The sequence below is a fragment of the Ascidiella aspersa genome, chromosome 9 (assembly GCF_963924565.1).
Source record: "Ascidiella aspersa chromosome 9, kaAscAspe10.2, whole genome shotgun sequence".
NCBI lineage: Eukaryota > Metazoa > Chordata > Ascidiacea > Phlebobranchia > Ascidiidae > Ascidiella > Ascidiella aspersa.
Genome location: NC_139455.1, coordinates 13546415 through 13571086, shown reverse-complemented (window position 1 = coordinate 13571086; position 24672 = coordinate 13546415). Strand labels below are relative to the sequence as shown.

The following is a 24672-nucleotide window of genomic DNA, read 5'->3' as shown; positions in this document are numbered from 1 at the left end:
TGTTGTGAGGGCATTTACTCCACAGTTGTAAGGGTGTGATGTCAGGCACAAATAAAAATGACAAGCGCAAAAATTAAACATTGCATTATTGTGTTTTAAAAGATGTGACGAGACACAATACAATGGCAATATTGCAAAAACATTATCAATTCGCGTAAAAAGTTTGAGTCCCCCTGTTGTATGGATAAAAAATAGTTCGTACAGTGGATGAATTTTATCGTTTATCTAAGCTAGCAAAATTAAAATTAAATAAGGCCGATACCTTTGATGATATGAAAACTAGGGTTCCTCTTCGGGAAATTCCCGGGATTTCCCGCGAAATAACGATCCCAAATCCCGGGAATTTTTTTTTTTAATTTGAATTTTTTTTTACAACTTAAAAAAAAATGTCATTTTTGACTAATGTAAAGAAAAAAAATATTGCCAAACCTATTAAAGTCGTTGCCTGAGTTGCTTTATTTGTGCTTAGCCGCTTACCAGCAAAAAAATCCTAATTAAGTTTATTTTATTGATAAAAAATACCCCTGCATGCGCGTGTTTTTTAAATAAAATAAGGGTCCAGCTTTTAATACGAGAAGGTCTTGTAAGATTGCAGAAGCAATACTACAGAACATAAATGATCTTAATTAAATGTTTAGAGATGATATAAAGTAATTTTAAACATCATAATGATGTAATTAGGACACAAAAATTACGTCAAGATTCCCGGGAATTTTTATTTTTTCAATCCCGTTTCCCGGAAATTAAAAAATCCGGGAAAAAGAGGAATCCTAATGAAAACATGCAATTGCATTCAAAGAGACTTTGTGCTGAAAAATGTTAAGATTCGCGCGGAGTGCGAAATTTTTTTGCAGTTTTAATGTTAAAGTTGTCAAAAACAGAGTTTGTTCACCACTGTAGGAGTGATGTACAACCAAAACTATTAACTTAGAGCTCGCACCCCCGGTTAAGAACCACTGCTATATACTAACTAGACAAGCTTCTGCAAGAAATAAAGAACATAGCTTACCATACAGTAACACTGATAGTAGGCCTACAAAATTCACAACTTTACTTTATAAATGGGCCTTTCTAAATGTGAGGTTCTGTTGCCATTTTTCGGCCGCAATGTTTACAATAACAGTCAAGAAGTTAGGGCTGGGGTCCATGGACCAGTTTTAGGGGGTCCATGTAGGCCTAATTCAAGAACTAGTCTATACTTAAGAAGTAATTAATTTTTCAAAGAAAATACTTAAATTGAAAATTAAACGGTTTTGCACTGAATGTATAGTTAGACTCCATTTAACTTTCACATTTTTCGGACCGAAATAAACAGAGTTATGAAGTCTATTTGTATTGTGACGTCATTTTGGATCATTTCTTGTCCATGCAAAGCAAAAAAAATTTTAGGGGGCCGTGGTAAAAAAATTTTAAGAACCCCTGAGGTAGGGCAATTTGTTTCAAAACCTGTTTTAAACCAGCAATTCAGCATGTTTCATGGCTGCAGTATTTTTTTGTAAATAAATATAGCGTCTCGCCTAACTTAACTCTAAATGCGAAAAAAGAGGACAATTGGACATTTTTGAACGTCCTCGGAGGACCATTCAGTTTTCTTGAGATAAGAGGACATATGGTAGCCCTAGCTAAGGCTAATGTTTATTGCTGTTCGCTGTCTGCGCTGATGATGTAATAACGGCATTTTGTAACTGAAGCAGATTCACTTGAAACGTGGTCTAACTGTGAAAATTATTCTCTATAAGCATATCGTAAGACCACATGTGTAGTGCGCAATTGACACAAGTTATTTTCTCGCAACTGCAGCTTGGATTTTAGCTGACTTGGCATACTGCTCAGCGCAGATGTTGCACTAATTGTGAATTACAATAGTACCGTACACGGAACTTAGAAATCTGCGCTGCTGATAGTCTACACATGATTCTACCAAAATTATTAACACATATTCGCTTTGCATCTGAAAGGTTCGCTTTTGCTGGACGGTAATGGGCTCTGTCTGATTATTTTTTTATGACGCCCATTGAAATATTTAAGTTGGTAATATGGCCCATTATATTAGAAGGTTAGACATCCCCGTCTTAGTGTAAACTATTTTTAGGGGGACTTAAATACCATCAAAACCATATGGCAGAATGCTGGCGACTTGGTGACCATGTCGGCTGAAGAATAAACAAAAAACATGGTCTAAAAAAGAATTAAAAAAAATGGAATTACTAAATTGTTTTTTTCTACCTCTGTGTTATGTGCGGAATGCGTCATGTTTAGGGATGTTCAAAGTAGAACACCAAGGTATTCTAGAATAATAGGTTTCGAATCTAGAATAACGAATCCAGAATAGCGAATCCTAGTATATTTTTATTAAATTATTTAACCTCGATTTTGTTTGGGGAAGGGATTTTTGCCTAACATGTGTACATTATAATAAAAAAAATCTCCCATATGTTTAACATTGTTAACAACTGTCATTTGACACAGTTGTGTAAACTGTAATATGTCCACTGTCCAGGTTGTTGCCAAAACTTATATTTTTGCCAATAGTGAGTACAATGTAACACCAAACACAGAACTCTTTGGCAATTCGGTCCTGTTTTTAAAGCATTGTTGGGTTTTTGTGCTTCTTTTTTTGACTAAAATGATCTGTTATGCAGTCAAATAATGTAGTGCAAAGAATACTAAGTTACTACTTGACTATTACGCTGTGCATTACTGGATAACCTCGCTGAATATTGGCCTAAAGTTGACCTTAAGTAACCCTATAGCGCATTTGGTCAGACATCCAGCACCTCTTACAAGGTAATGTTACTTTTGCAACTTAACGCATTTAGGGAAATTGGGAACTCCCCACCTGAAATTACACGTTAGTCGCTCGCCCAATAATGCTTGATTGACACCTAATTATTAGACGAACGTTATCGCGAAACGCGGTAATTGGCCGCCCGAAAAAACGCTGACGCTGCACTACCAGGTTACATTTAAAGCAATCACTATAAATTGGTCGCCACAGCGACTGGCCAACTTACCACACGCGTTTGTGCAATTAGGATCGGCGGTAAAACATTAAATCAATTGGCGGTAAAACATTAAAGTATATCGGTTCCAATTACCCGAAATAAACGGCAGAATTGGATTCGAATCTCATCTGGATTCGAATCCAAGGATTCTATATTCTACTTTGAACATCCCTAGTCATGTTTTCTTAAAATTTAAAATTTCTAACAATTTAACCTAAATAATAATGATTTTTTGCTCTTTACACCAGTTTCGAACTTCATGTTTGCACATAACTTCTCCCCAAAACAGCTTATCTATGGAAAAGTGTGAGAGTAAGCAAAGCCTATATGTGCACCCACAGGTGTACTTTCGCATCCCCCTTTGTATTTGTTAATGTCACAAATTTAGGAACTTCGGCGCAATACTTGGAATACTACATTCCTTGTTAATTTCTATGTTTATCCCCTAAACATGTCAAAGTCTATGCATTTATTTGGTGTACACATCATTTAACTTTGGGGACCAAACCAAAAAACGAAGAATTTGTGCCAAAATGCTTTTTTTGGCACCAGACACGGCTGGCAAGATTCTGTCAGCCTGATCAAAACTAATTACGCAGATTTATGTATTATTAATTTATTATTTAATTCTACAGATTACTTGTCAACTTAGTTGGTTGTATTTTTGAAACACTCTGTTTACCAGGAAATACATTTTATCCTACAATGTCAGTAAGTAAATTTTGTACTCCATCTCACATGTTGAATATATGATTGGGTAGTTTTTAATATATTTATCAATAAAATAAATTAATGTAAGTTTTTTATTATTTTTGTTGTCAGTTTAAAATAATAAAATGTATATTATTGCCCGAATAGGTTTATGCATATAAACAACCCCTTGGACGTAAAAAGGAGTGTTTCGATATTTTTATTGCTGTCAGCTTAAGAATGTGGTATTTATTTTTTTATCCTGTCCTTAAGAGCTAAACCTAACTTTCACCCCTACAGGCAATTAATTTGGTTTACCTGGTATTCATTTTTTTTGGGTTGTTTTTTGTGCTGTACTCGTCTTTTAAGCTGCGTTTTATTTTAAACGCACATTCATTGGGCCAGGAAGTATTAGGACTGATGCCCTAAAATATGTAAATATTCGGAGACTACTATTTAAGTTTCAAAATTGCAGGATTAAGTATTTGCACTTGCCGGCGGCGCATGTCTTTAAAAAATGAGTGCTGTTATTAGACTTACTGGACCCAATTTGTTGATCTACAATTGTTGAAATGGCTGTATTTTATGATACAAGCCACAGCTTACTAAAATGAATTGCTTGTTACACAACACAAGCACATCGCTTGTGATAAAAAGTCTTGGATTTGCAATACAAGAACTACATAATCTCTAAAAATTAAAAAGAAAGGTTAAAGTTTTGGTAAAAAAACTATTAAATTAGACAAGAGATTTGCAGACATAGTGTTTCATATTTTTGGTGAGTGCTATTTCATCTTAGCAGTGCTGATTGTAAGACACTTTTATTTTATTTCATTAATTATCAACGATGAATTGTGCTCTCTAATAGAAAGGTAAGGCATTTTTCATACAGTAAGCTAAAATGTTTGTAATGTAAAAGGCGTTTGTGGTTGGTTTACCCATCAAAATCAATTTGTTGAGGCCCTTATGTAAAACTATTTAATTGTTTTACATACTATACTGTAACAGTCATAGGTTTCAACTTAAAAAAAATACGATTGTCTTAGACCAAGGTTTAGGCAACCTGCAACTCTTGAGCAAAATGTGTATCTAAAACAAAAATGTTTGCATGAAAATGGTGCAGATTTTGAGTAGAGATAGTCTTATGTTCACAAGTAAATAAATGTAAATGCAAACACACAAGGAACATAGGTTCATCCAGTGGTTCCCAACCTTTTGGTTTGATGGTTCATTAGGATGAATTAACTGAAATCTATAAACCCCCCAATGAAACCAGATAAACTTCATGGGCGATTCAGCATTTTAATTACGAAGTTCCAGGAAGATTTTCAAAAGTGACACTCCAAAACCAAAAGAGTCCCTGTTGTTGATCAAACAAACAAACATTAGATAACTGAATTTGATCCTAAAGTTCAGAAATTCCATTTATAGAAAAAAGTTGTAACAAACAAGGCTGAACAATGTCCTTTTGACTAAGCATTTTATTTTTTAAAATTGGAATTTTTCTCAAATTATTGCACGTAAAACATTTTGCTTGCTATATGTTGAATTTTTTTTATTAGTTATTGCTAATAACACTGGTCAACAAATTTACACTTTTTTTTCTAAACGAGAATGTGAGTATTTCATCTTAGATGTATTTTTGGCGCTGATTTCGAATATACCTTTAGTTTTTCATCACATATTTTAAATATCGTCAATCTAAAATTTTCCAAAAAACGCATTAAAAACAACACACAACTGTGATCCATGGACCGTAAAAACGTCTGGCATAAACCTTTTTTATGTACACATAACAAGTCATCACCATAGAACTTTTATGATGAAATCTTGAACTATTCCCTCCTTCTAAAATCCTTGGTGACAGGGTTTTATTGCTTAAAATGAAAGGAAAATAATGCAATTTCATTTTCTAAAAATTTAGCACACAGTCGCTAAATGCCAGCCAAGCGCGTAATTCCACCTATTTACAATGTGCATTCTTTAAAATTGAACTAATATTTTGTTCCAGTAGGATTCATTTCGTTTTGCTTAGCTTAATAGTGAAATTTTGTGTAGAAAAATGCTAAATATAGAACTCCATCTTTCTATTCCTCAAGCAAAAAAAAAATTCAAAGAGGCTCTGTAGGCTATAACGTGTGTTATCAGCCACTTATTGCTCTCTTATAGGCTTATAGCCTCTTAGTAATGCAGTTGGTATCACTGCTGTTGTAGCAAAAAGGACCATCTCCTGTAGGTTGTCTCATTTTTATTTCTGTTATTGTCTTATTACCACATCAATCTCAACCAAGTTGTTGTATTTTAATCCCAATACAAGCAGTTCTGACTTTTCTTTTGAACATGCATCTATTTAAATCTGTCTGAAAACAAAGGTGGTTTTGACTATTAAGTTTGCTTTTTAACTCCATTCAATGTTCAACTTTATCAGGTAGAATTCAAGACTTTTGTGAGGAGGAAGTGAAACATGCATTGGGGGCATTATGTGGTATAGGTCTTCTTGCTAAAACTAAAAGCTTAAGTACAATTGTCCAACTTAGTGATATCTTAATTAATTCATTGCTTGTGGTTGGTCACCCAAATTTAAAAAAGATATGTAACAACATTACTGATTAAAAACCTGGCATTACCAAACATTTATTCATTTTGATTTTTTCTGCTTTAGTGCTACGAGAACTTTGTTAAACAACGTGTATACTCTGCTCGGATGTTGTTATTACATCTGGAAATTAACTCCTTATTAAAAACCTTATGTCCTAGAAAAAAAACTGAGGTCATTTTCAGAATCAGTGCCGAAAACACATTAAGAACCAATCTATCACATCTCTGTTTAAAATTTGCTGTTGACCAGTGTAATTGGGCGATTTTACCAATGTATATAGTTTTATGCTTTGTTTTCATATCAATAACTTGCTCATAATAAATAATAACTAGGACTAGAGTTATTGGTTTAGACAAACTTTTGTATGATAACAGTTCAGTAAACAACAATTCCATGGTTTAAATTTAAATAGGTGTAAGCACTAACAGAAACACCTGAGAATCATAATATCTCAGCATAGTAATTTTAGGACTTTCATGCATTATGAATTTGGCAGTACTTTGGGTTTTACTTGAAATGCCTTAAGAGTTTTTTTTAAACACTGTTTTTTGTTTTGATTAAAGAGTTTTAACCCCTAAAATAAAATTATGGCTACTAAAAACAACTATTTTTTCTCTGGTGGGTGAGTGTTGTCAACATTCAAGTCAGCATTGGTAAGATGCAATTACACTCACCAAGTTTTTTAGCAAATCTTGTCTGTAAATTTATATTTCTTTAATGTAGTTTGTTGTTCAACAATGATTTAACCTGCCTTTTTATTTCATGGTGGTATCTTAATGACAAATCATTTTGTTGATTTAGTTTCTATGGTACTAAATTAGCTAATATTGGTAATATTAATTAACCCTAGGTGGTCAAATTTGTGACTTGCAATTGTCCACATTTGACAAACATCCCGAACGAAGTACAAATATGTCTGCCCTGGCCATAGACATGCCGTGATAACACTTAAAGGACAACTTAACAATCATCTTTCAGTCAGAAAGTAATAAGTTCTAAACTTTCAGTTGATAATTACCCAGCATGTTTTCACCCTATAAAGGTTTATCCTAAAACCTAATTACATTGTGGGGGCATTCTTAACCTAGGCACCTAAATGCCCAAATGTTTCAGAAATCTAAAGAAAATTGTATGGCAAAATATACTGTCTAAAGCAGGTGGTGGCCTTAATGAATCAATATTAAAAATTTCAATACATGATTGGTTAACTGATTTATTCATATACTGTGTAACTTCAAGACAGTCTTTTTAACACTTAATTTATATAAATATATTTATATAGTTTTCTTTAACAACCATCATAACTTCAATTTTCTTTTTTATAGTGAGATGGTTCATGTGAATGGCATTCTTGGCATAATATGGAAAGTGAGGACCATCTTCCTGACAATTCCACTTTTGATGAAGGATTTTGTAACTTTAAAAAAAACTTTGTTGATATTTTAAACACTTCTGGCAGCAAATTGCAGCATAATTTGAAGGCTGTTGTTTGTTCTCATCATATTTTAACCGAAAGTGAGAAACAAACCAAGCTACTAATTCCTAAGCCAATCTTGTGTGGCCTGTCAAGTTTCCAAGGTTTCAATATGACCACCAAGTCTTTAAAAGTCAGTAGATCAACGGAAAAAAGCATTAAATATACAGTTAAAAAAGAAAATGGTTCAGAATATTTAAAAGGACCGCCTGTTTCTAACAAATCAACCCAACTTGTATATCCGAACATTTTGAAACACAGAAGAAGCCAATGTATGAAAGCAAATGACCAATTGGTATCACCAATTAAGTCTCTCACTTTTTCTCCTTCACGGTTTCTCAATACTAGTGGGGACCATGATTTTTCTGAAGATGGTCCAAACTCCAACGGCGTTGTCAAAGAACTGTCATTTTCAAACTCATCCTTTGACACAGACGATAGCGGTATTGGTTGTTCATACATAGACTCAAGTGGGCCCTTGTCTCCACCTTCCCTTGTATCTACTCCATTGTCTGCAAAAACAACTGATGGAATGTGGAGCAAAGAGCATCCTTGGTCATCTCCTTTGTCTGACAAATCACAGGCAACTTTTAACTTTCCTCTTCAATCAACTCCGAAAAGATCCAAACAGATTGAAACCTCTGCCAATATAACTCCATTAACCTGCAAAGATCTGAATGAACTCACACCAAGAACACCAACTCCATTTAAATGCCCCTCTTTTGGTATGGAGGCCGAGATTAGTCTTAAAGATGAAGGGGCTGTGAAATGCTGTGATGATGCACCCTTTATACCTGGCCAAGATGCCTGCTTTAAAAGGCCTTCACCAGTTGGTCCTAACTGGCCAAGGAGGCAATGGAGAAAGGGTAAAGATTGCACTCAAAAAACTGCTCGTAAAGCTTTGCTGCTGGAGCATGATACCACAATAAACCAACATCTTAAAAAGACAATAAATGTAACATCATCAAAAAGCAATGAACCAAGGTGTGTACCTTCAATTGCTGGTAAAGATCAAAGCTGTCTCCTTGAAAATAAAGCTGTGATGAAACAAAAAAAAATTGGAAATGGAAAGAAGTCTATTTTTTACACACGCCAACACAAAGGTGTTATGAAAACAAAAGACTTTGATAAGCACTGGGTAGCCATTGTATGTGGCAGATCTTTTGATCAAAAGGTCATGACTGAAGCTGCCAGACGGTGTTTACGCCGCAGTACCCATTCAAATATATTTAAAAAATTGTAGCAAATGTGAATTAATTTAACTGCTATCAATCTATGTACATTGCCATTGCTAAAGCAGGACTTTCCAAAACTTTTAATCTGCAACCCTTGTTTGCTGGTTATAAACGGAGCGTTATTCCGTTGTCATTTTTTCAGTAATGTGCAATTTAGTAAAGGATGGTGTTTAAGTTTTAACATCTAAATATCAAAGGTAAAAGTACAATTTGTACAGCTGTAACATGCATGGATTTTATTAAGCCCTACTCGCTTTATAACACAACCAAGAGTGTAGGAAGATTTGACACATCAAGTTATTCAATATATACTTGTCTTGCTGGCAGAAATTCCTTATTGTACTTTTATGCTGGGACTAAATATTCACTAGTCTTTTTATTTTACCTACTTCAAAAAAAAATTTATATTTTGACCAATATCTCAAATGTTTTTTAGTAAATAAAAGAAAATACCATACGATGTATTTTTTACCACTGCCTAATAGTAGTAATTCTACTAAATATGAAATGCAATTTTAGTATATCAGGGTGACGATTTCCACTCCCATGCTTACCAATGCAAGTGCATTTAAATCCAGGCAAGTGCCCAAAACTTATTTGCTGTTAACTGATCAAATGGTCTACATTTGCGACAAATTAATGCCACAACAACATAATTAATCAAGTTTGTTGCACATTGTAGAAATCTTGTGCATTTAATGATCTGGTAACAATCAAAACCGACCATATAAGAACTATGTATATTCTTTGAAAAAAAGAAGGGAAGTTTTAATTTAAAAATGAAAAATTGTAATTTTGTCCGGGCGAATGCTGATTGATAGTCAACTGGCGAGTACAAATTTTAATTTTAGTGTCAACCCTGTTTTCAATGTTGTATAATCTCGAGAAAACCATCTGTTTAATACAATTTAATATCTAACTCCTGCTTACGACAATACTGTACAAAAATATTTTTTAGGTGAAATATTTTCTTTTGTTGAAAACAGTAAAAGTAAGATTTTTTTACTTTAATCATTTTTATTATTTATTTATTTCTTTTAAGTGTTGCCAGTATTATTTAAGGTTTGAGCAAATTGGTTTCTTTTAAGGTATTAGGATAATAGATTAATTCAAATCACCTGGGCCATTAAACATTTTGGTAAATGCTAAAATTTGACCAACACTTTATGTATATAACTATAGATCTAGCTTTTGTGTTTATCTCTTTTTACATTCTGTAAACAATTGTTTCTTTCTTTGTGAAGATTTGGTGGCTTTAAAAAATATGACTATGAAACATTTTTCTTTGTGTGTTACTTTCTTCTTCCTTATATGTATTTATAAAAAAAATCTAAAATACACTTCAAAATCTGTCATTTTTTTATAACCTTAAAACTGGTTAACATACTTCTTCATTTTGTTGGCTTTCAGTAGGTTATGGTTAGACTTACTTTTTTGAATGGAAAATATTTTTTATACTCTAGTCCTTTAAATATCACTTAGCACTTCTGTTTCTTTAATGATTGTCCTGGTATTAACCAACATATTTTATTAAGTAATATGTTTAAATAACATGTTGGATGTAGTTGAAATTCTAATCAAACTATGTATCACCACAAAACACCCAAATGTGATCTGGAATTAATATTCTTGATTTGTTGATCTAGATTTCTAAAACAATTAATCTACTTTGAACATCACTTTTTCTTAAACATAACTGTACTTAGTGTGATTGTACTGTACATCTTGTAATGAGCTTGGAGTGAGAAAAGTTGTTAAATAAATTGCTTGCTGCTAGTAAAAACAGATTCTTTTTTGGCAGTTTTTGATTGTAAGGTTGTTTAAATGTAAGACATATTTTTTTAACTTGGTATAGGCAGGGTTTTATGCTGTTCTAACTGGACAAAAGTTTAAAAACTGTTACACATATCATCATTTAGTGCGAGGTACAAACTTATAAATAGTTACTTCAAACTTAAAATATTAATTTTATTTTTGTGCTTCTTTGCAAACATTAGAAAAGAGCTTAAAGAATAACAAATAAATTCAGTTGCAATATTAAAAGTAACAATAATTGGAAATGAAAAGTGCGTAGATAGATAATATACATAACGGTTTAAAATCAATTTTAGAAGAAAAAAAAAGACTAGGCAGTTTACGATAGGATAAGAATATGCATTATGCTTGCGCACTGTAGGATTTTTGTCATGCTCTTCCGTCACCTATGTACCATGCACAGTCACAGTGTGTCTTAGGCTGACAATTAGTAATAAAATTGTTGGTTAATAACAACTTGAGTAGAACGATTAAAAAAAGCCTATAAAAGTGTGTGATTGTGGGTATTTCTAGTGACAGCTTAACTTTAGGTCTGCAAGTTAGAGATGTTTGGTACTTCATATTTTATATACAAATTTTGCACACACTCTGGTCTTACTTAACCAAAACCTAGTATCATTTTTTCATATCAAATGTTGAACTAACTTTAGTTTAATTAGTAACCTTACCAAACTCTTTTTTAACGAAATGCTTTAAAAATTGTCATTTACCAATAAATCCATACATTTGATTGGTCAAAAGCACATTTGTAAAAGAAGCTTTTTAGTTCTATTTATGACATCGTCATGCCCCACAAGACTGCTGATACGGGCTAAGTTAATAGATGGGTCTGACAATTTAGGAATGTGTGTAACATGTACAGATAGTAAATGGACAAAAAAGGTAAGGTGCATGGGACTTACCTAGATCCTTACATCCAAGTCCACAGATTTGAGGTTAGATGTGAAACAATGTGCTGTAGAAATGACGTTGTTTTGTACGAAAATGATTTGACTTAACCCTAATGACTTGTTTACAACACTGCTAACTTTGACACTAAACTTTTGAGTTGTAAAAACATAATAACCTATTTTTTTAATTCACAAGTGTGTGAATTAAAAACTAAAATTTGTTCAATATGTTATTGCTATGAAGTCTAGGGTCATGGGCTAGTTTAGAAGGGCAAATAAGAAAAGCAATTATTTTTCTAATTAATTTTATTGTGTAGGAAAATGTTAATGTTTCTCTTGAACTTACTTCCCTGGTTTCATAATCCCCAGAAATATGAATCATGTTAATACGCTCAAAATAAGTTTTTCTGGTATATAAATTTAGTATACTATGCCTGGTAGCAACAGCATATTTATGCCTGTATTTTTTCTTTCAGGCACAAATATTATTGTTTGCAACAAAATGACTAATATTATTTAAGATATAACTATGTATTTCCACCCACATTTGTTTAATTTTTCTAGGCATTACCACCTATTTTATCGTACTACCCACTTCAGGGTTTCACTCATAATTAAATGATAAATCCGCCTTCCAACAATTTGGTTATCTAATCACAGATAATATAATAAACCTTAGTGGGAAATATTCCTAATTGCGTCTTTTTAAAAGCCAACCAAGGGTTTAAAAACTTGACATTACATTTTAATCTTCTTAAATAGTGTTGTTGCTAGTAACTTTATCATGTGGCATTAATTTTTTTTTAGAAGAAATCAAACAAATCCAAACAAAAAAAAGAGAAAAGATTGGAGGTGGGATTTGAATATGTAGAAGTTTTTTTTAACCCGTATTGTTTTGAACTTGTCTTTGCTTTTTTGGACAGGAGAAGGAAAAAAACAATGCCAATTGGAAGTTGGTAGAGCATGCCAATAATGTAAGTAAACTCCTGTTAAAAAAGCATCACATTGATTGTGTCAATGTTATTTTATTTTCAAGGTCACTGATCCTCTTGAAAGTTTTGTTACATTTCAAAAATTTACAAAAAATGATCTAAACCTAGTGTTAGAATGTTCCACTTCTGGTAGAACAGAACCGTCTGTGATGGAGTGGGCATTTCAACTTACCAAAAGTAATATGAAGACAGAGTAAGTAGTACTCAAGGTTTTAGATTGAAATAAATGTATTTTAATAATGTTTTTTTTTTAGGTATGAGGCCAATTGGGGATGGAATGACAAGGAAAAACAAAAGGAGTTAAACGATGACAGAATGTGGTTCCTCGTTGCATTTGATTCTAGTGATAGACATCCTGTGGGCTTCGTCAGTTTTCGGTTTGATTTGGATTTTGGAGATCCTGTGGTGTATTGGTGTGTTTTTCATATAGAAAAGTAAATATCATATTTTGTTGATAAAGGTTATATTGTAATAATTTGTTTTACAGCTATGAGATTCAGCTTACCCCAAATATTCAAAGAAAGGGACTTGGACGTTTTTTTATTCAAATTCTTCATTTATTTGCAAAAAAGTTAGTGTACTTGCTTATTCAGTCAAACAGCTGAATTATAATATAACAACATTTTGTCTTTTAGATTCAGTATGCTAAAAGTTGTAGCAACTGTATTGCATTCCAATGAAACATCAAAGACATTCTTCATGGATAAATTAAAGTTAGTACTGTGCCACTACATGTATATCCAAGTATTTGAAAATAAATAAATTGACTGTTCTACAGATACAATGTTGATGATACGAGTCTTCCTGATGAGTGCTATGTAATCGTAAGCAAACATGTCCGGTAAATATTTTAAAGAAATTTGGCAAGACAGGTTGATAAAGAAATGCTGAATCCTTTCATGGACTTAAACGGCTCTAATTCCTAAACTTGCAATAGACCCAAAAGACTGTGTGGGGTCTTCCACAAATTTTAACATTTATTACTATTAATAAAAAAATAAATTTGGACTTTATACTACTGCTTTTTATCCTACTGTGTTTGAGACCATTATATAACTTTTTGTTGTTAGTTATTTTATTGTGATAATAATGTGAACTTGAATTGTGGAAGTTCTGATGGAAATGAAACCAGCCTAAATGCCACTTTGATCGGCTTATGCTGATATTCAACTTGAAAGTTTGTTATAATAGCCAGTAGAAGTAATTGTAGTTCCTGTAGTGCAAACTTTCTTCCTGGGCACATCCGAAGACCCATATTGAATGGACCAGTCATTGAAAACCTGCAAAACAAGACATGTGATTAAATCTGCCCAAACTTTTGTTTATGTTTATACACTCACTCCCAATTTGACAAAATCCTGTAAGGCCAAGCTATACAACTGTTATGAATGACTTTAAATAAAAAGTATAACATATGCATTTAATCTACCCTATCAAAAAATGTTTAAACAATCATGAAATGGTTAGAAAAATCATAATAAAGTTTATTTTGAATATTTGTACTTACTGGTTATGTTTACGCTGCATTATTGATTGTCCCAACCATCTTTCAGGAATAAATTTATTTGGAGCATTAAAGTAGTTTGGATTTCTTCCATTGGTCATATTTGTTGTGTTTAGAATGTGTGTACCTTAGGAATTGAGATAAGTTGCAGTGGTTTGGACTATATACTCACAAGAAAAAATGTTTACCTGAAGGAATTTGATAGCCTGACAATACCATATCTTTATCCAGTCTTCTTGAGGTGCTACTTACAAATGGGTACATTCTGTGTGTTTCACGAATACATGCATGTAGGTATGGTGCCTGGTGCAGAATCTAATGAAAAATATATATAATTACCTATACATAGTACATAACTCTGTGACATCAGTTAAATTAAGTTGGAAATATAAAAGTAGTTAAACTTTCTACCTTTCCTGATATGCCTGTTTTAAGGAGATTTTGTAATTCTAGTCTTAGAATTTCTTGCTTTTCTGGATTCGTTGCAAGAGCGTATAAAACAAAACTTGCTGCATTGGACGTTGTGTCAATTCCAGCAATCAAAAACTCAGTCATCAACATCAGTTTTTCCCTAACCAGATTGATCAAATATGATCTGTGAATTTAGCCATTAAACTAATCCAAATATGTTAAATAATTCCTTACTCTTTTGATATTTTTTTAGAATGTAGAATACTTTGCAAATTTGTATTAGGGGAGTTTTGCTTGCTCAATTGGTCCAACACTCTATCCATATGCTCCCTGGAAGTTAAAACTTGCGAATGGTGAGCTTTATACAGCATCTGTTTTAAAAATAACAAATTTAGGTAAAAAAACAGTTTTTTCAGGGATGTTAAATCAAGCGATTGTATTAAATTAAAATGATTAAGATCACTGTATTTCCGATTAAATAAAAGCTTTAAGCAATAAGTTACAATAAGCGTTTAATACAATTTTATACCTAACACTTGTAACTACATAAAATCTGGTAGTGTTTTATCTCTTTCCTTTCACATTAAAGGAAAAAAGAATATATAAAACCTAAGTTTTGCACTTTTATAGTAATAAGTTAGTTACTTTCATATCTTTTGTGTTGTAAAACTTCCAAAAGGGTAGTCCATAAATTAGTCTTCCCATTGCTTCAAACATTAATTCATTTGCGTCTATCATTTTCTGAAGTGATGGAGAAATAATTTTTTCTAAAGCGCCTAAAGCAAAAAGTGATTTAAAGTTCTCTTAGTGATAGTCTATATAACATGATATCACTAATAAGTTAAATCATTTGATTACTTTCTTAAATGTTACAAAAAGTCATTGTTTTCACGTTTTAGGCCCACTTATTAACAATATGATCAAACCTGCAATTTATGGGAAGGGAAAGATAGTTGTTAGAAAACGAAAGGCCTGGGATTTTTCAGAAAGTTTTATGTATTTTACACGCTATTCTTTAACATGTGGGATATTTATGTGTAATCCATTAACTTACCAAGCCTTGTGTCCAATGCAAATACCCCTGTACTTTCAAATGCCCATTTGTTTAGAGCCTTTGAAAAACTTGGCACCTAAATGTTAACAAAATTTGAACTAAAACTGATCATTTAATATAGTTACTAAGAACAACTAACCTCATTGCTCCCATCAAGATTATTTTTGATGTATTCAACAAAGTCAAGTGCAACTTGGTAATGTTGTTGTGTAAATTTCCAAACAATAGTGTTTTGAAGAAAGTGCTGGTTAATAATCTTTCTTATCTTTAAAAATAGGAAATTGAAGCCAAATGTGTAGCACCACTTTAGTTTACACCTTTAACGATTTATTTAACTAGGTTTATTATCGTTTTAGAGTTAATTAGGTTTACCCTCTGCCATTCCTTTCCATTTGTGTTGGTAATCCCTCTATGTTCACCTAATTGTTGACGAACTTTTAACAATGGACCCAGCGGGTCTCTGTAAGGACATGGTCCCTCATTCCTGAACATTACTTCTGTGTCAACTGGTGAACATGTATAAACAATATACTCCGTGATTCCTGAATTAAAGGGAATTTAGTTATGGCCTTATCACAGAGTGCTTTAAACAACGCTTCAACTGATCTCAAACCCCACCCCTAAGTACATTACTAACTCCCATAATAATTTCAACACTAACCTAATTTCTAACCAAACCCAATACCCACCAATAACCCCAAACAGGCCAAAAAATCCGGTCCCAAAACAACGGCACCGTGACGGCGTTAGTCAGACTAGGGCAGGGGTTGTTAAACTGGGGTCCATCGACCCCTTGGGGGTCCGTGAACTAGTTTTAGGGGGTCCATCAACGCCTAATTGAAATATTAGTGTATATTTTAGAAGTAAATCAATTTATCAAAGAGAACAATTTAATTAAAAATAGAACGGTTTTACACTGACTGTAATAAGACTTCATTTCACTTTCACATTTTTGAACCGAAATCAGCAGATTTAAGTCTATTTGTATTGTGACGTAAATTTATGACGTCATTTTTAAAATTTTTTGGCCTAGCGTGGTCCGCGCGAGATCCAAAAAAATTTTAGGGGTCCCTGGTAAAAAAATTTTAAGAACCCCTGGACTAGGGCGTCCAAACGTAGACACCAAAACGGCCGATGCCCCCCGATTGTCCCATACCCTCTACCCACAGGTTTGGGCCTTATTTTGGCCATTTAGGCCTTATTCCGATAAATGTAGGACTAATTTCGGTGAATTTAGGCCTTATTCCGACGAATTTAGGCCTTTTTCCGACGAATTTAGGCCTTTTTTCCGATAAATTTAGGCCTTAGTCAGACAGCTTTACGTCTTATTCAGACGATTTTGATCTTATGCTGTACTGGATATTACTGCGTATTCGGCTGCATTATGTCGTTGGTCTTAATACGTTGGTTTTATAGATTTTTCTGCTTTTTAGGTCTTATTGTGTGTTCCCCTTAGTCCTTGGACCCCTTAGTCCTTAGACTGGACAACAGTAATAGATTGTTTAGTTGTCTATGGTTAAACGAAGAATTAAGTGAGTTTCTTGCGTGTCAAATTCTAGTTTAATTTCTGTTTGCACCAGAATTAAAGTGCTCGTCCAACGTTGTGTACCCCCAAACAATATTTTGGGCCTATTTTAACAACCCTTTTCATGGAAGTTAATATGTTTCTAGTAGGCTATGTTTTAGCCCAGTGCAATAAAATCATTTTATCCCAAAGGCGCCATGAGTTTTATCGAACCTTTTAACTAAATATTTTGGTAAATTAAAGCTGCGCGCGAAAGTTTTAGGTTAGTCGTTTTAAACACCGAAAAATAAAGGTTGAATTTTAAAACAAAATTAAAACAAGTTGTTTAAGACCGCCAGTATGCAGCAAAACGACAATCATGGTTTTTGCACTCGCACAGAGCGAATAACACTCATGTAATATAAAAACCCGCCACCCTATTGCACTCCCTGGCCCACCTGATTGAGTTCATTTCGTAGCGTTAAATGTGGATATAATTGTTACGTTACTATAACGTACAGTTGGTCCATTAGTGAGCTGAGTTTAATTGCAGCGCCTTATCCAGTTTAGTAATAGTATGCTAGTAGGATTTCCTGCTGTATATTTTGCATACAATAAAATCTAATAAAATCTTCTTGAAAAAGGGAGCATATAGCCCAAACCTGGGCAACATACGGCCCGCGGCTTATTTTCCTTAAAATACACGACTAAAAGGTTGGAAACCCTGGGCTAAGCGAAAAAAGGGCAAGTTTCTACATGTTTGGTTGTATCGTAAACATTCTTTCCAGGGACGGATTTAGTCATGACCCTGCCAAGTACGATTTTTAGCCTGTTTTAAATACTGAAGCGGAAATTGTTTTCGAGCCTCGCGCGAATCTCTTCTGTGTTTTTCGTATGTTCCACGCGGGTTTTCGTCAACTTTACAGAAAAATAGCGTCCACTGTGGCACTCTCTTCAACGAAAGTTGAACAAACTTATCAGCCTAAATCCTTATATATTTGCTGCGCATCGAAAGTATTCCGTTTTAAAAATGTGAGCGAAATACCAACATTTTTCTAAACTCTGAAAAATACCGATTCACATTTTGTTCACCTAATATAGTTAATGCCATGTTGTGTGTTTCTCCCGATTAATATAATTAGGATAGATTACGCATAAGCGCACCAGCTTATTTGAATACTGTATTAGACGTAATTAAAAATAATAATATACACAATTTTTATCCGGACATTCATCCGCGCGACGTTTCTTATTCAGTGCTGGATTAACTAAGTGCGGGGCCTGTGGCAGATTGATCTGATGTACAAAAATAATCACCGGGAGTAATTAAATATTTTATGAATTTAATCTATATTCCACAACAAAAATGTCCAATGTAATGTTATATTTGCAAGAAATATAAAAGTTCAACAATATTATTTAAATGTCTTTTCGACGCATTTTGATTTCTGCAAATTTGGCAATCATTTCGGATGAGTTTAGTCACTTTAGAACGTCATTTTCAATATTCAAAAGAGTTAAATAGTGTAGCCGCTCTTCCCCCATTTGTGTTTCGCAGATAGTTTTTTAATTAACTTTAATTTTGAAAACGATCTCTCTCCAGTACAATTAGTTACCATCATAAATACGTAACAAATTGTCAATGTTAGGAAACGTGGTGTCAATATTGTTTTCTTTGGTCAAAGTTAAATAGTTGAGTTCTGGAGAGGAGCAATCAATAGCAATGTGCTTTACGAATTCTGAAAACTGAGGTAGTTCATCTTTTAATCCGTCTTCCAAATCCTGAGGATATGCTTCTAAAAGTCTGTCAGCACTTTCTTGGATCTGCGCAGGTGTTAAGTCATGCATATTTCGCAAAAAACTAAACCGTGTGTTCAATTGGGTGTATGATTGATTATCCATTGCATCTGGAACTAAACGGCCACTGCCTACATCCTCAACATCGCGTCTTCAATTTCCGACAATTGTTCTTGTTGTTCGGTAGTCTGGCACTTGAGTCAGCTTCGTCTGCGCCTCTGACTCAAACTTAGCGAATTTTTTTCTAAAAGTCTGTAGGTATTCTGTCAAAGAGGCACAGAATGCTAAGGCAATGTTGAGGTTTTGTTGCTTTGATTGAAGAAAGCTTGAGTTTCCTGAAAGCGCTAGAGTGCGCTATTCCAAAAAAACAGTAAAATTCCAGTTTCGAGTCCATTTGCCTGCTTTTGACATGTTTCTCCAAATGCCTCCTTTCTAAAAGGAAAACGTTCTTTAATTACCTTAATGGCATCAGCTCTTGCAGACCATCGTGTTGCAGAGAGCCTCGTTGACACTCCACCACCTGAACGCTCCAGAACGGACCACCGGTGTGTTGAAGCAGCAAAGAATACATAAATATTTTCAACGAAGTCAAAAACTGAACTGTTTCTGGACACGATTTGTGCAGCGCATACTCCAACTAAATTCAACTAATGAGCACACCATGGAACATATTCTGCAACAGCATTATTTTTTTTTTTTTTGACAAGTGGCTGTACTCCGTTATATTTCCCGCTCATATTGGACGCATTGTCATAACTCTGTTCACGGCAATCGGCAAGATTGATACCCTTCTCACTGGTGTAGGCTACAGCACCAGGATGTCGAAAATCTGCTGAGCAACATTGCCCTCCATTGGCAGAAATGCAAGAAACCTTACCACAGGCCCTGTTGGCTTGGCATATCTTACTGTGAAACAAAGCTGGTCCGTGTGAGCAATGTCCGGGGTTAAATCTGGTGATATGGAAAAGTATTTAGCTTCTTTCAGTTCCCTGACGATTACATCTTCGGCTGCTTTTCCCAATGTGTCGACTACCTCTTCGCAAATAGTATTTGATAAGGGAAGTGTGCCTTTTCCACGATTGGCATGCATCTTGATGTGTTGCACAAGAATGGATGCAGTTGCAATAAGCTCCAAGAGTCCCAAATAGTTTTCGTTGTTAGGAGATCCTACACTGTTTTACCTGTTCCTCTGAAGGCCAACCCTCTCTCACATAAGAACTTTATGACATTTATGATCCTCTCCCGTAGGGAACCCCAGTATTTCTTTTCGTCCTCAAGTTGTTTCGTCAGTGCGGCATCAACTTTTTCTCCGTCTTTTCCGAGATTGATCAGGTACAGGACCCCAGGTTTGTGCATCCAACTTATCTCGTGTCTTTGTATCAGCAGCTGTGCATGCTTCCAGACATTAAAACTTCACAAAATACGTTCAATTCAATTTTGGATGAGGCTGCTAGTTTGCAGGTAAAACAATGCGGATTGCCTTCGGTCTCGTTGTAGCATAACCACTCCCTAAGCCGCTTTTCATTTGTAGATTTATGCACATGTGTAATATATTGCTTTTTACAAAATCTATTGTAACCCTCAGCCTCATAGAATCTTATTGATTTGGTAAAGTCACTGTTCATGTGTTGTCATTCTCAACTGCCCCTTGCTGCCCATTTCTTTTTTTGTTCATATCTAAGACCTAGAGAGGCCACTCCCCCAAATCATTGGATTGAGTTGCCAAATCTAGAACCCTAGATGTTGGTAAGTAGCAAGGCTGTTGAGTTTCCATTTCCTCGGTTGTTTCCTGTTGTTCTTGCTCGGTAGCACCTGAGCTTGAGCAAGGCTGCTGAAGTTTCAGCATACTAGCATCAGTATAAAAAGTTGAGCTAACAGCAGATGATGACGGAGTAGGAAAAGGCTAAGTTGAGTACAAAAGGTGCTATAGTTGTCTCAATCACGAAATAACTAGTTAGAACCTATTACAATTTTCTCTCAGAAGCAATAGGCTAAATACAGTTTAAATCAAATGCCAAGCTGCCATTCCCTCGAACGTTCTCTTAAACAACTATAGGACTAGCATCGTGGCCCTTGTCACAATTAGTATTTAACATTCTTTTCAGATAAAAGATACCATATTAAACTTGTTTACGACTAAAACCGTTCGTATTACGTCACAATGCCTCAAAAGTGGCGTGATGTTTACTGCGTTAAAGCAGAGCATTCGATGTAAAAACAATGCGAGCTAACAGGAGTGTAAGCTGAAAGCGAAAATGATAGTTAACACTTCTGGGTATACAGGCTGAAATGTGTCGAAGTATTTCCAAAGTAGCGGTCACATTATTGTGTTCGTGACAGCACTCGATCAAGGCAGTTGCCTCCAGTGGAAATTACTGTTTTTAAAGTTTACAATAATTAGGAAGGGACAATATTTTGAGACTAGTAATTTGAACTTACAAGTTACAACTATAATATTATCCTACGCCATTCCAGTTTGCAAGCCAAAAATTTCTTACCCACTATATGTTCGACATTTTTTTGCCAAAAAAAACAATGTTTGCTCACCAAGCGCGGGGCCCGTAGCGGCTGCCACATCTGCCACTATGTTAATCCGGCCCTGTTCTTATTTGCATTGGAATTTTTGTCCATCCGCACTAGTGTGTACCATGCCACAGGTTGCAAAGTACTGTTTTGTAGTAAAGAGAGCACACATTGCACATTGTGACGTAATAATAGAAATCTTGGATTTCACTGATCAGTTTTGCGAAAAAGACCTGTTTAGATTTTGAACTGGTCTCTGCTCATAAGTCATAACATGCTGATGGACGCGAAAGAAAAAAAAAACATGGACGCGAATTTTAAACTTTTATTACAAAAGCCGATTTTGCCCAAATAACCCGGGAACAATTACCAACGCACTTTTTAATTTCATGCATTTTGCTTTGAGCATACTTATGACGTCTTTGGTATCGGATGCCGATACTTTTTGTTCTAAATATTTGTTTGGTTTAAATTGTTATTATCGCAGACGATCTAGTTATGGTAATCTTGGTGTTGATTTTTGCTACCAATGTTAATTTTCGGCCAATGTTAATTTTTGCTACCTGGAAAGCACAAAAAATATTCTTCGGTTGCATTGTACGGTTTCAGCATATTTTGGTTAATTAATTTCCGAGGTTGCAGACATATTGGACAAAAACGATTTTCCCGTTGACCGATATAATGGATAACTTGAAAAAAAAAAGATTTTAAACAAGCTATAAGCGAGCATTAACCTCACAGGCCCGCAGCCATTTGGATTAAAAATAGCCTAAACTCTATATTAAAAGTGATTTATTTTCGCGTTTCTTGCAATTTTAGCGTCATATTAGTACACCTAAACAGTCCTACACGAGTTCGTTTGATAACAACATGTGTTTCCAACACATTGTTTTATAACGTAACGTTATCACGTGACTTTGTGACGTCATCTTTGATTTTTTTTCTGCCCCCAAAAGTTCTAATGATCGAACCAGGTGTTAACTAGATTTAATTCAACCAATGGGTTTTTAGGTTTTCAATGTGAAAATGTTTTTAACCTAAATTGGGTAAATCGCCGTCCGATTTAGGTTAAACCGGGCAAACAGTTGTCCTTATACGCGATTTTTTAAATGACAAAATAATCTACTTAAAATGGTCGCGGGGTTTCTAACGTTGGAGGTCATTTCCGCTATAGCCTTTTTAAATCCAACTATAACGATTTCGCAGTGTAAACAATAATTTATATAATAGCAAAAAAATGTACTAAAGTTTGTCGTTGGTCGTAGCGAAACTGCTCAGTTTGCGGATAAACTGCACTCATACATTTATACTATTCCGCAAACTAGCCCTATAACGCTAATGTCTTTATACCTTTATGTCACCTAAGGCTTCTAACAATAATAATCTTCAAATGATATTGAGGTCAACATGGGTGTATTTTTATTTAAAATATGACAGAACGTAAATTAGATAACATGACCCTCTAAATCCGGCATGTATGTGATAAAGTTTTGATACGTTGACATAATAGAATTTTTTAAAATGCCATGTCATTTTACTTATCTACGTAGACTATGTTGTCATGCGCTTCCTCTGCTTTTCCGATATATATCGAAACCATAAACATTGCTGCAGCACATTATGTTGTAACATGCGTCTATATAAGTCAACCAAGTTTGCAATATGGCCAAATACCATTTCCACATGTGGCCATTCTTAAAATTTACCCAATTTCAAGTGGTACTAACCAGGTATTACGTTTTCCTTGTAGATTGGACCTAACTCTTGGTGACGTTTGATCCAGTGACTTCCTAAATACGATGCATCGAAGTTTTTTAACTGGGAGTAGTCCAGGGCTGTTCCTATGATGGGAAGTGATGATGGTTCTGGAATATCATCGAAAGAACCCACTTGGGCACTGCTAAAATCTGTGTAACAACAAAAACTGAAATGATATATATAAATCATGGTTAGGCATGCTTGTTAATGGCATAATGTGTTTTAGGGAGTAAAATGCTTCTTGTTTGAATATTATATTGACCGTTTCTAAATCAGGCGTAGGCAATTATTAATTACAATGCTATAAAATAAGGTAGCCTAAGAAGCCTGGTTTTACTTTTTCAGTTGGATTTAAAGAAAAAAGTGAGACTATTGGTTTAAAATGCAAATTAATATAGATTTAGAAATGGACGTGACGCATTGAGCACGGTAAAAAAACGTAACATGAAAAAATGACATAACATAACTTAGGTTGTAAAAAATCTAAATCGTTAAGAGATTGGAAGAGGTTCGTTATATTAAAGTTTTGTTCATGTTATAAGGACGGAATACATTAGTTTGGAGCGGAAAAAATGCATTTATCAATAAGAAGTTTGTAAATCTTACGTTCAGTAAAGAGGCCAAAAATGCGTAAAACATATAAAAAAGACGGACGAGATTCGCGAATCGCAAAAAAACTTCCTCTTTGAATTATTTAACGCAGGCAAAAAAAAATCGGTGCAACATACCTAGATCAGCACCTGGTAAGAGTTGGGTATATTTGTGTATGCTAAAGGTATAACCAAACATATAAAAGTCGCCCTTATTTTTACTTATATGTCTTACTTACTTCGTAGTGAACATTTTTCTTGAGAAAACTAGCTACGATATAGTTACAAATGCGTTGTAGAATTAGCGCATGACATATAAAAAAACACATTTCATACGGTACGCGAAAATGCCTAAAATGTTACCACCTTCTGTGACGGCGTATCCGTTGTGTTTTCTTGCATCACGATGTCGTGTTGTGAAATGAGGGCACGACAGAATACAACGTCTCAATGTTTTTACTATACTTCCCATTTAGAAGTGTGTTTAAACTGAATTGTCGAAAATATATGGCAGGACACAGCATAGACAATTGATTCAAAATAAAACAATACTTCTCGTAAGGTAAAGTTGTTGCAGTCGAGTTTGGTATCCTAATATTTTTATAACCTGATGTATATACAACATATGTTAGTTGCCGAGAAATTAGGGTAAAAACAGGCAAACTTTGGCTTATCAAAACTTAGTTAAGGCGTCAAAATACCCAATTATTGTAGGCTATTTGGCTTACACAAAAATGTTAATCTACAGGGCCCTTTCATAGTTAACCAGCAGGATTGTTAAGCAATACCGTACTATTATTTGTTTTACTATTGAATTGTCTTTTAGGTCTG

General features: G+C 34.3%; 3 protein-coding genes across 3 annotated transcripts; 2 read left to right on the top strand and 1 right to left on the bottom strand.

The window, feature by feature from the left end:
* The first annotated feature begins 3644 nt into the window (after positions 1-3644).
* LOC146133078 (N-alpha-acetyltransferase 40-like) lies at positions 3645-14298 on the top strand. Its single transcript, XM_083396809.1, has 8 exons — positions 3645-3716; positions 12516-12560; positions 12632-12682; positions 12745-12893; positions 12955-13113; positions 13188-13271; positions 13336-13413; positions 13479-14298. Exons 1-8 carry the CDS (start codon positions 3711-3713, stop codon positions 13543-13545), a joined length of 639 nt encoding a protein of 212 aa, XP_083252935.1. The 5' UTR covers positions 3645-3710; the 3' UTR covers positions 13546-14298.
* Positions 7626-10774, top strand: LOC146133079 (uncharacterized). Its single transcript, XM_083396808.1, has one exon. The coding sequence runs from the start codon at positions 7656-7658 to the stop codon at positions 9009-9011; it is 1356 nt and encodes a 451-aa protein (XP_083252934.1). The 5' UTR covers positions 7626-7655; the 3' UTR covers positions 9012-10774.
* Positions 12661-24592, bottom strand: LOC146133077 (cytochrome P450 10-like). Its single transcript, XM_083396807.1, has 11 exons — positions 24208-24592; positions 23221-23400; positions 16042-16211; positions 15809-15934; positions 15670-15745; positions 15261-15391; positions 14850-14986; positions 14616-14775; positions 14393-14519; positions 14208-14331; positions 12661-13980 (listed from the first exon to the last, which is right to left on the bottom strand). The coding sequence occupies exons 1-11, from the start codon at positions 24311-24313 to the stop codon at positions 13776-13778; spliced, it is 1542 nt and encodes a 513-aa protein (XP_083252933.1). The 5' UTR covers positions 24314-24592; the 3' UTR covers positions 12661-13775.
* Between the last annotated feature and the right edge of the window lie 80 nt (positions 24593-24672).